The sequence below is a fragment of the Oxyura jamaicensis genome, chromosome 2, assembly GCF_011077185.1.
Source record: "Oxyura jamaicensis isolate SHBP4307 breed ruddy duck chromosome 2, BPBGC_Ojam_1.0, whole genome shotgun sequence".
In the NCBI taxonomy this organism is placed as follows: Eukaryota; Metazoa; Chordata; class Aves; order Anseriformes; family Anatidae; genus Oxyura; species Oxyura jamaicensis.
In genome coordinates, this window is record NC_048894.1 from 35,794,601 (window position 1) to 35,807,442 (window position 12,842).

Genomic DNA, 12,842 nt, shown 5'->3' on the forward strand with positions numbered 1-12,842 from the left:
TGCATTAAAAAAAAACAGAAAGAAAGAAAAAGAGAAAAAGAGAAGGAGGAGGTTGAAAAGTTAGAAGATTTCTGTGGGTGGGAAATCAGGTCATTTTTGTAAATACTGAGGTTGGGCTAGTGCAAATTTCAGAGAAGCTGGCCATAGTCTAGAAAAGTAAAACCTTCCTCATGCAGTCAATCAACAAGGACTGCACATATACGACTCCCCAGAAAGGCATTTATCCTAATTAATAAGACAAACCAATAGTTAGGCAGCTATTTAAATGACAGCTGCAAATCAAAATGGGCCTTGCCAACTCTCTCCTAGGGTCAGCTCTGACCACCCAGGAGAACTTCGCCCTTTCATCTCCTTTACAAGTGGAAGGACTGACAGACGGCTGCAGCTATTGCAGCCAACCACAGCATCCTCGGCGCTGGCTGCCAGGACTCGCTGCCATCAGCTGCCCAACGTGATCAGGCAGTAAGTAGGTTTATAAACCTATTAAAAGTGCATAAATGTTATACCTTGTAATCTATTAAAATCAAAATAAACAGGAAAGGAGGTCTGAGAGCCAATTTCTTCGGAGCAAAATGCAATGCCAATTATGAGGTTTTCAGATATTCCAGCCTTTTTTCTGGGGGGGATGTAGGGGTGAAGGGGACAAGACTTAGGGTTGAACCATTAAAATGCCAGTCGGTAGTGTTAAACCCTTTCTTGAAGATTTATAAGAAGGCCAAAAATTCACTCCAGGCTTAAATCTAGAATCCCAGGCCTGGAATCATTAAGAAAAAAAGAAAAAAAAAGTTTTCATGGAGATGAAAATCATACAGAACAAAAACAAACAAACACAAAACAGTGGTTTCAGATGAGTTCTGATTTTTGGCACTTCTTCAATGCAAAAGTGGCTTTATTTTATTTTATAAGTCTGAGACTCATTACTATGAATTACTTTTGTAACTAAAATCGGGACCAGGTTATTTTTTTATAATGAATTACCGAAAAGTCGCTATCATTGAATCTTTTCTAAAGCTCTTCAGTATGAACAGATATCACAGTTTCAAAGGCATGTCAATGCTCTAACTTACGCTCAAAAGCCAGGAAATTAGGGTTGGAAATTTCATCTGTGAGACACACAGATGTATAAAAATGTTTAAGAAATTAACAGCGTATGTTAAAGATGCAATGCCAGCCCCGTTTTTATCCATAACTAGACTTCATTAGCTTTGCGGCTTTAAAATTGACATTTAAAAATAAAGGCAACACAAGTTTTGGTGACTTAATTGAGAGCTTCTTAAATAAAGAGATATTCCAATGTTTGCAGAATGTTAATGCCTTTCCAAAATAAGCTATGTGCTGCTGCTACTTAGCTGTATTTCCCTCGCACCCTAAGGAGTCTATTACTGATGGAAGCCATTTCTTTCACTAAATCCTGCCCGCGAATCCTAACAAGAGCTTTAAGCCTACTAAACGACGTCTCCTGGGAGACACTATTGTTGCAACAAAAAATGGAAGAAATTTCTTAAAGTGAACGTTAGGCAATTATTAGAGGATGTGGGGCTTCAGAAGAAGAGAAAACTTGTTATAGGAGAGGGAACAAAAAGCCAAATGTAAGCAGAGAGCACATGCCAGTCACCCCTGAGGGAACAGAGGGGAGGTATAGAAAATTAACTGCTGCATTTCTACTTCCCACCAAAACCACAAATGGGCCATTTCAGGGGACTAACACATACAGAGCTTGCAGATAAATACGTGTCTACCTCATTACCTGGGAAGAGCCTTCAAGAGCACACTTCTTTGCTGAATATTTCTGCCTCTGCGTGAATAATCCCATTTATACAGAAGAAGGTGCTGTACATATGCATGCAACATTTGCAGCATGTGTGTGTGTCAGATTGGAAGCTGCTCAGCTCTGTCTGCGAATTTGGCCCCTAGTCCTTTGGCATAGATTTTTACTGCTAAACTTAAACATTCTCTGCAGCCAAGCCACCTTGAACTGTTTCTTATCAAGTTTCATAAGTCAAGTGGGTTCTAGTCTGGTCGATATGTGGATGGGAGATCATTATATGAAATATATTCAGCTTTGCTGAGAGATGACAACAGCAGCTTGACAGCATCAGGCAACGGCAGGACTTAGCTGTAAGGACACAGACAGAGATGACAGATTCAGACAGCTTCATCCAAGACAAGACTACCACCACATCTAGCAAAGCCAAGACAAGCAGCAAACCCGAATGGAGGATACTAAAGTACAGGTCTGAAGGATGAGGAGAACAATGATTGTATTTGGATTATACCAGCTAACACCAACCCAGACAACGCACTGTCAGACTAAGGAAGAACATCCTCTTTGTTGTCTGAACTCACCAGAACCCATGTTTACCTGTATTCAAAGATGAGTTAACAAGATTTGCTAAGAGAACAAATCAAACAGGATTGCACAGAAGGAACGCAGAAATGTTCTCCATTTGCACTGGATGCAGTGTGGGGCTTGAAGGTTGCATAGGAACTGAGAGGCTGGAGTGCAGGATGATTTACATACTTTGTCGCCCTGGAATGGATCTTGCCTAGCTATCCTTGGCTTTATCACCTTGCTAGCTGATTGCGTGTATTTGCACTCAAGGGAAAAAATTCACACCAGCCAACAACAGACATGTGAACTCCTTATCTAGAATTAGTCTGCTTGCCTTCCTGGGCTCCCTCTGCAGGCACTGCACAGGGAGGAGGAGAGAGAGAAACTCAGCCAACAAAGGACCAAGCACCTGACCTACGTATCACAGAAGCACCGAATGGTTAGGGCTGGAAGGAACCTCTGGAGGTCATCTGGTCCAACACCCCTGCTCAACCAGGGACACTTAGAGCAGGCTGTACGTATATATATGTAACGTTATAACCATCACTGAGAACAAACTCCTGCACCAAGCCAACACTGGGAAAAAAAATCTATAGTTATCAGAAAAATCTCAAATCTTACTATTTTAGCTCCAGAAAAACTTTAAAGATGGCAAAAATGGAAATTCCGGGCTAAGGCTGCTGAAATATAACTCAGTTGATAGCTAATTAAAAAAAAAACAAAAAACCTCCAAGAAAGAGTATCTATTTTATATGTGGTTTTTGCTACCAGGGTATTCCAAATCCTAACCTTGTAATATGGCTCCAAGGGGGAAATTGGAACAAAGGATGCAGAAAGTGGAAGCTGGTATTATTTATAACTTGGCAAGCAGGACTCAGTTAATCCAGAAACTCACTTGGCCAAAACAAGCTTATTCTCCTAACTACAGGTAAAACAACATTCTGAATAACTTTAAAAGTTTGAAAAAATATATAAATAATAAAAATAGATTTTTTTAGTAGACTTTTTTTTCTTTCGTGTTTGATGGAGTGTATTTCAAAGATCATATAGTTAACCAATGTTACTGATAAATGTGCGAAGTCATATTACCTAACCACATCATAAATTCAGCTGCTCAGTAAGAGCTGAACGAAAAGCAAAGGAAAGGAGAAATTCCTTCCCATCTGTAGCGAAGGAATTTAATCAGTTCATTCCAATTGGGAGATAATTAACATATTCTTACTTCTAAAATTTCCTGTATTACATTCGGACTTCATCATTTAACTGTACTCAACATGTTTCCCTTTTTCATACCCCAGGGACATACTGAACAAAAGATTAGTTTCAGAACTTCCAGAGTGTCTCAACTACAACTTTTCCACTTAATCATTAATACCAAAATGTTAACTAGCTTATGCAAAACACATGGCAAGGCAGTTTATCAAGGCAGGGATGCTCATGCTATTTCCTAGTAAGAAGAATATGTTGAGCCTATTTATTACAAAATAGCATAGATAAATGTGTCTATCTTTTTAGAAGAAAAAATAAGTTATTTAACCTGAAGTGTATCACCACTGCCTGACAAGATCTCTACCTAACGTAAGCCAGAATGACTTGGGCTACAAGATCTGGTTTAACACTGAAAGCAAATTTTAGTTTCTTTAGTTCTTGGAATTTTAATAACTGGGAGAACCAGAGGAAGACTTGGTTTTGAAGAAAACACTGGTCACTTTTTTCATATATTGCTTTTTCTTTTCTTTTCTTTTCTTTTCTTTTCTTTTCTTTTCTTTTCTTTTTTAAACTTTGTTTCTTAAAGGATGTCATGTCTACACAAAGACAACAACTGAACATTACTGTAAGTCTGTCCATGATAATTTTTCATTCTGCTGGCTAATTTCAACCAAAACTGCAAAAGATGCTAATAAACAATTCATGGAAATCACCCACTACTCAGTAGATGAAATATGTTAATACCTCCAATAAAGAGAAGACGGCAGAGTGTTCAGCACTTAGCTATTCTTTAGTCTGGGTGAGAAAAATTATCTATGAATTCAGCCCTCTCAAAGCCTAAAGCTTTTCTGTTTTACTTTCAGGGGTTCTTCCTGATGCCTCAGTACATCTGCTGTTCTCCAAAAGCCACACAGAAAAAAACGCTAGCTGCTGTGGGGATAAACAACACAGTATATGCTTACCTGTAGGAGTACTACTACGAAACGAAGAGGAAGGAGTGATTGGAGGGGTAACTGGAGGAGTAAGGCTTCCACTGCTGTGGCGAGGTGGAGTAGATACATTCCCACGAGATACTGTGCTTGACAAAGTCAAAGAGAGTTTTGGCTGAATCTTTTTCTTCAAAGATTCCTGCTCACGTCGAGCTGCATCAGTCATAAATCTAGAACAAGGACAATCATGAAGATGAGAGGCTTGAAACACTATCAGCACACAAGCTATAGGTCAAGAAAAAAATAAGAGTATTTTGCTTTCTGTAGCAAAATGGAGCTTCAACTCAGCCACAAGTTCCTCCACAATACAGAGAGATTTCAAGAATACAAACCTCTCTATCAACTTTATCCACATGGAGTTCAGGATCTGGGGCATTTGTTTCTGATTTTGATACAATTTACTTTAAACATTTGCATCATGCACAAACTTTTAAAAACTCCAACCAAAGATCAGCATTGCACACATTACACTAACTACACTTAATCCTTCCATTAAAAAGTAGCTGAGTAGCTCTAGTGGAGACAAATGTTAGGGGCAAACATATTGAGTAGGAAGGTAAAACGGTATTAGGAATTACATTGTGTACATCATTTCCAACTTTGGGTAATCACATTTTGTTTTTCCTAAGAGTGCTGCCTGATATAAAACATGTACAATTAAATTGTAATTCCTCAAACGGGAGTTCCCATCTCTTGAAAACCAAGTTAGACCTCTGTGTAGAGCTTTGGTACATGCTGCTGAACGCCTAATGCAACTCAAGGTTCCTCTCTGTGGGGTGCTAAGAGGAAATTCCACCAGCACAATGCAAGGTGTATGCTAGTAGTACCCTAATTCCAGCAGTGCAACTTTATGCATGGGATGTCTCACTTGGAACAAAAATATTTTTTCCACTTTTATTCTGATTCCTTCCAAAAAAGAACAGCTGGAAGAAAAATGCCACTTTTATTCTAAGTGAAAGTGCCTACACACAGTTACACCACAACATCCGATGCTGATAAAGCATCAAAGCATCACTACTGGCACCTCTGTTAAACCTCACTTGAAAGAACTGGGGATCCCCCAAATGACCTCTGCAATTAGAGATCATGCACCAAGGGTTCCAGTGATTGTTTAATCCTTCCTTTCTTTCACTTCCACCACACAAGGAGCCATCTTGAAGGATTCCTAAAAAGACAGCCTGGAGTAAATCACCTTTTCTATACGGTCTTCTGTATTTCATGCTAAGGTATAAACTATGCCTGTCAGTAAATAATACAATACACAATAGTACGTGATACTGAATTATGCTTAAGGTACCAACCAGACATTTGTCTGACTTCGGTTAGACAGAATAAGCCAGGTTTTAGCCAAGACACCAGGTTTAAATGTTGAGCTCTTGCGTCCTCGGCAAATGGTGAAGGCATTATTCAGGTAAGTGAGAATTGTGTGCTGCCTGTATGCTGCAGTCACCTTGGAGCCAGCTGTCACCCAGAAACTCATATTTGCAATCCACTACGGAAACAGATGACAAAAATTACCAGCAATTATTTGTATTGGACTAAGTAAGGACAACCTGGCTTTCTTTCAATAGTCACACTCTCCTCAGAGGAGCCTAAGAAAGAGAATGAGGCAGGCCCAGGGATGGAAACAGCAGCAGAGTACACATCCGCAGAGGAACTAACAAAGATGTTGAGTTGCTGTACTGGGTGTAGGTGGCAGTTTTGGTAGCAGGGTGAGGTGCTGGGGACCTCTGTGAGAAGAGCTTGGAGGCCACCCTGTGCTGGACACAGCTCACTCCAGCCAGCCCCAGCACAGACCCACTGCAAGACACAGCCGAGCCCAGCAGCAAACGTGGTGACACCTCTGTGAAAGCTTATTTAAGGTAGGAAATACTGGAGGGAGAGAAAGGGGGAAACAGAGGGAATGAGAAGGTCAGAGGAGTGGGAGATGAGGTGCTCCTGGGTGGAGACCAAGCACAGCCCTGAAGGGACTGCAGCCTGTGGACATCCAACATCAGAGCACAGGAAAATGGTGTGGAACAAGGAGCAGCATAGGGAAACCACAACATCCTGACCCCAGTCCCACTTGTGGCCTCACTGAAGGGAGTGAGCATGACCATCAGTGGTGACAAGATGGGAGAAGAGGTATCTGAGCGAAGCTGTGCCATGGGGACCAGAAAGGCAGGCACAAGAGGGGCATGATGTGAAGTGAGCCTGCGAGTGAAGCGAAGCCTGGGAGATGGGGATGAAAAGTGGCTCCCCTCCCCAAATGTTTTAGTGCTTGTCTTTTGATTCTTAATAGCCAATACCTGAATCGGGAGTTAAATATTTCTGCTAGTTGGCAATAAATTAAGTTTAATTCTCCCAAGGTGAGTCTGTTTTGCTTGTGACGGTACTTGGTAAATCATCTCCCTCTCTTTCTTTCAAGCCAAGAGTTTCTGTCTCCTGCTCCTCCTGTTTTCTCCCCATCCTGCTGGGGCTGGGGGTCAGGCAGGGGCTCAGTGAGTGAGCAGCTCTGCAGGTGCTTGGTGGCTAGCAGGGGCTAACCCAGCCCTCCACCAAATTCTTGTCACTTGACAACTCTACCTGCTGCGTGACCGAACGGCCTGTCGTGTGACTCAACATGTCTTGTCCTGAGAGAAGACATGGAAGCAAGCCCTGATCAATGTCCCAAATCCAACACAGGAGGAGGAGATGTAAGTTAGCAGCAGGCCCGAGGGAAGGGAGGCAGAGGGAATACTGCCATGCCAGTCGCAGGGGTCACGGTTATATCCAGCCGTCATCCACAGGAGCAGCCCCCGGACTGCAGGCCGCAGTACTGCACTGACTGCATGTGAAATGACAAAGAGCTGTGATGCACTGGTAAGAACCAGCATTGCCAGCATTGTCATTAGGTCAACCTGGGGCTCACAGGCACAGAATCTGCAACATGGTGAGACGAGGAAGTCTGGTTCCTTCTCTGGACCTCAAGCAACAGCGTAAATTCATATGAATCCCTATATCCACTTCGGCTCCAGGGAAACCCCACATTTTGCGACTGCTCGCAACCCCCAGGCTGTGAGTGGAAGTTGTGTAGACTCTACTGACCACGAGTCCAGACCTGATAGCGTTTATGGAGAGGTAACTAAGAAAAAACAGCTCTTGGGGAAGGAACAGTAAGGGGTGCACAGGGAAAGGGAGGGGAAGAAGGAAGAAATCAGGCTTTTAGATACGTGTGCCAAATATGAAAGAAAAAATTGGCCCGGATCTCCAAAAATTGCTCTTTTGAATAAGAGACTTAGGTACTTTAGCACAGCCTCAAAACACTAGGGCATAAAAATTTAACTATCCGTAGAGCAATAAAGCTGTATCCTGTCCATCCATACCATGAAGGCATTAATAAGTGGATCTTTGCCATGATACGGAGCATCAACACACAAGCTGCAGACTTTAATAAATAGGTATATGACATGACGACTTATCTTCTTTGAAACAGAGACAATGCATCATGTCAAGCCCAGGTATGGCAGTTTTATGAAGTTAATATTTAAAAAGCAGGTATCCACAGTAACAGTTCAGTTTTTATATTTTTCTTCTCTCAACAAGGGTGCAGATATTGGCAAAACAGTCCCCAAAGAGAACTCTACATTTCATTAAAGAAAAAAAAAAAAGTAAAAGGACCTCAATAAAATGGCCGTTCAGTACACATTTTCTTTGCTCTAACCAGGAAACATCTAAATCACTATTTTTGGAATTTGTAGTACGACGTGTGCTTGCTTCTGGATGGGAAGCCTTATTCCTCATGAAAACGTTATGGCAACATTATAAATCCTTGAAAACTTGGATGATAACCTCAAGTGTGAGATGTTAAAAGCACCAGCATGAACGCCATTATTTAACAAACTCAGCCACAAGTAACAATGTTAAAATAATATTGAGGTATAACCAGTCTGGTTCAAATCCATAAAAATCAGGAAAATTTGAAGTTATAGCTGAAACTTCTCCCTGTCCTCTTAACTCACTCCCATTTGTGCCGAGCACGTTGGATATGTCCCAAAACGTCATTTGTTGTCTACACTGTGAACCTGAGAGAAACGGAAGGCAGAGTCTGGTGGGAAGGTCAGATCCTGATATGTGAAGTATGAAATTAACTTTTTCAGATCCAAATTGTCCCTTATGTGTGTTTGCTGAAGCACTGGCAGTGCTGAGCTTTTGAAAAGAAAGTTTGTCTAAAGAGATTAAAATACAACATTTTAATTGAAACACAATATTATACTCATGCCTAATGATGGTGGTGTTCTTCAAAGCCTACAATATAAGTATTTTAATGATGGGTATAGAATGACATTTCCGACTAAAGCTTTAATTTTCATGTTGAAGGTACATTATGGTTGCAGCATCAAGTGCACGGAAATGAAACATATTGCATTTAAGGTTGAATATTGGTCTCTAAATTACACAACTGCATAAAATTTTCCCTGCCTCATTTAAATGCACCAAGATGTATGGGAAACAGACAATGAACTGTAACTAAAGAAGGCTGCCATAAGACCACTTAAGTCGTATCTCACCTTGTTGCTTAATAGTCTCTCTCGCTATCTTTTTGCTGAGCAAGTCTCCCTCTGCTCTTCTCAAGCCTTATTCCCAGCTCCATACCCTTGCCCTCCAGATCTTATAGCCGTGTTCCCTATTGCAGAGGATTGTGTTTGCACCTCGTAATTCTCCCTCTCTCTCACCAAGTGCAACATACCACATAGGTGCAGCGGAACGGGGAGAATAATAATTCAGTTCCCTGCCATTCACTGATCCTGTTTTGACAAGCGTGGGGTTTGTGTGCTTCCTTGCAGATGGTTCACAACATCAGGAAGGAGCCTATTCCTTAGAAAGACACCTCTTCTAGCCCACTTTTTCTTTCCTCTCCCTTTCAACTTCCTAATAATTCAAATCCCTGCTCCAAAACACGTAGGTGCAATGATTTCCGAACCAAGCGCTTGCAGCAAACTTTAATAAACATGAGTAAAATATACTATTTCCCCCTCCTCTCATTCCCTGGAATGGTTCAAGTATTTTTATTGAAACTTTCCCAACAAATTCTGCCTGAAGGAGACACCCAGCATGGAAAAATTCAGCCCAAACAGCTGAATGCTGGCAACATAATAAGCAACTGAAACAGTCTTATAATGGAAAGTATTGCACAACCTTCCATATAGGTGGCAATGTGATACAAACAGCACTAACTGTTGTTAACAACAATAACAAAGAAGTCACAAAAAAGCAGAGGTGACATTCAAATTAAAACGGTCTTTTAAAATCAACCCTTTGTGAGTGCTCCTCCCTCCCAACCCCCATGCCAAAACCAGCTTTGCAATCGAGAGTGAGCAGAAGCAGAAGCACGCTCCCAGAAATTTCCGTGAGCCATCTAAATACACTACTAGCATGGCCTGTTTCAGGATCCTGCCCCCGTGTGACTCACACCATGACGTCGGGGCTAGGTTATCATAAAACGCTTACTGCGCTCAATTCGGAGATAGTTGAAGCGTTCTTCACTCGTACACCCAACCTGAGGGTAAGGGCAGTCATAAAAACAGGTTGCCCTACGGAATCCATCTTGTTACTAATGGTCATTAGGGTAAGAGGTTCTCTTTCCTCCTCTTCCTCGCTGTTGCAGCTTGTCGATGCGGGAAACTAGCCCTCTCTGGCCTGATCTATGTCCACAAACATTTATATGGACAGTGAAAAGGGTGCAACTTTGTGCAACTGAATATTAACTTGCTAACCTTGGTTTCTTCACGATCTAGTCTCTAAAACACGTACCAACAGTTCAAGACAACACAATCTCAAGTCTATCATTTTCCAACTCCTGCAAGCCCACACGAGAGAGGGGAGGGGGGATATTCTGAGCTTGCAGAGCAAGCAGATTACACTGAGGAGATGCTCATGCCCAGGACTGCTCCCTAACACTGTGATTGCAGCCAAGCTTAAAAAAAATAATAACAACAGTGCTACTTGACAGTAATACACATACCTTCTCCTTCACCAATGACGTTGTACTAGACCATAACAGTAAAAGGTAGTAGAACAGAATTAGTTCTGACCCTTCTTCTCATTATCATACAGATAATTACGGAAAAAAGCTGATATGGACATTCAGTTCATCTTCATGTTTGCCTGATTTTGTTCACCTGCACTGGGAAAAGCTCCTCACCTTTCCCAGAACATGAGAAACCAAGCTGCTGAGCTGCTACTACTCATATTTCAGTAGGCTGCTTCTTAACCCACCAGTTGGTCAATTTCAAGATTGACTGGAAAGAGGAGAAAAAAATCGAGGTGCTTTACAGCAGATTTATGTTATCTTCTGGGTGTATTACATTTAGTTCGGAAATGGTGAAATTTACTTCTCAGATGGGCCACACACTAGCTTAACTCCATACTGAAGGCCACATATTGATTCTCCTGCTAGGCTTTACACCTACCAGAGCAAAGTGCTGGTTATGTATTTGATTTTCCCCTCAATCTTTTTCCACTTTTGTCCCCAGATGTTCGTGCAGTTCTTTGTCACTGCCGTACGAGGAGAAAGGAGGAGGTGGGGATGCTAACTTTAGCTCCTAGAATTCCTCCTCGCATTAGTAGTGTTTAGCAATTAAAAAAAGTGCTAGGTGGGAAGCCCCTCTAGTAGTACAGTATGTTAAAACTTCAGGAGACCTCTACTTTGAGGAGGGGGTTAGGAGGGTCCATTTCTTATGGGAGGACCCTATTTCAGCAGGGTGGGGCTCTGTGGACCCTGAGACCTCTTAGGAACTGTCTGTCCCCCACACCCTTTGCTGCCTCTACAAAGCAGTGAGGTTTGGTTCAGCTAATGCTGGGGGAGGAGACAATTGTTAAGTTGAACCATTATTGGGTTAAGTAGAGATCTAGTGAAACCTTAACTGCTGGAGCTCAGCAGTAGGCTGCCTTGTCTCCTGGGAAGGATGAAAGGCTTTTCTCAGATGAGCTTCACAAAACTGGGCCAAAGCAAAGACAATCCATGTCCTCAGTAATGCCTTGCACACTATTTATGTGATAATGAGGAAAGTAATATATAAGCAAGTTTCATACCATTACTCAAATTATTTGAGCAACCTCCTGAGCACTTTCACATACCTTTCTTTGTAGTCTGGGGGGAACAGAAGTATCCTGCAAAAACACTCTGGGAAAAAAATCCCTGTTGCTTCACAGAAGCTATCAACCATCTTTTCCTTTAGACATCTTCCATTACAGTCCTAGCAAAACCCTAAAAAGAAGTGTCAGTGTGACAAAGCCCAATAAAGACGCGTGCATAATCACACACATTCCTCTGCCAGTATCTGTGTAGTGCTAAAATGTGTGATTTGTACGAAACTCCCCCTTGCTTTTTTCCTGATTTCACAAAAAAACATCCAAAAATGGGGAAGAAAAAACACTAAATAATAATTCCCTCTCGATTGTTCCCTAAAACATGTATTTCATAACACACCCTAAGCCCTCATTACAGGGCTTTTCTAAGTTTCAGGAAAAGAACTCTTCCAGCCCGAGATGCAGTATAAAAATACAAGGCATCTGTGTTGGGCTTCAGCATGGCACATTCATGAGATCAGGTCTTACAAAGGAATTCAGTGTTCATTCTCAGCGCTAGTCTTACGCAGACTGATCTGTTAAAAGCCTTCCCTACATCCTAAATAAGAAATATTTCTGACAAACTGATGACTATCTTAGATAGACAGGCCAGAATCAGATTTCTTTTTATTATTAGTCCCAGGAATAATGTAGTGCTGGTACAAGTCTTTCATTTCCATTATCCAGACTATTTTCTCAAGATGTTAATATTATCACCACAAAACCAGGTATAATGGAATACACAACAGTGTTCTGAACACGTGCATCTTCAGCAGCTGTATTACAGGTTATGAGGATGCACATGTAACTAAAAAAGGTGAAAAACAGACTTTGCATTTCCTTTTTGCTGCAGCACTGCTAAGACTACAATACAACAGGCAGTCTTATTCAAATTGCTGTCACTAGGCTCAGGGTGCAACCTGGGGAAATCTGTTCAATGTGAGCAAGAGTTCACTGCATTTCATTTAATTGTCTGCTCGTCACACACATTCTTAAAAGATACAATAAAATACCCACCAAGTACATGTTTTATGCTTCTAGCATGGAAAATTGATTCAGAAGATTGAGTAATTTCACATTTAAACATATGTAAGTGGAGCTAATGGACGGTGACATGCCAAATAATCTATTATCACCCCAAATGAATAAAAAAAAAAACAGCAATTACTTAATCATCCCAAACCATATACTTGCCTAGAGTAAAATGTGTGTTTGTTTGCAGT

At 41.4% G+C, this 12,842-nt stretch overlaps 1 protein-coding gene across 1 annotated transcript in view; it reads right to left on the minus strand.

Annotated features, from left to right (window-relative positions):
- JAZF1 (JAZF zinc finger 1) overlaps positions 1 to 12,842 on the minus strand; it is a 188,972-nt gene that overhangs the window by 25,844 nt on the left and 150,286 nt on the right. The window contains exon 3 of the mRNA XM_035316314.1: positions 4,504 to 4,700. Within this exon, the coding sequence (XP_035172205.1) occupies positions 4,504 to 4,700 (197 nt within the window). The remainder of the gene's footprint in view (positions 1 to 4,503; positions 4,701 to 12,842) is intronic.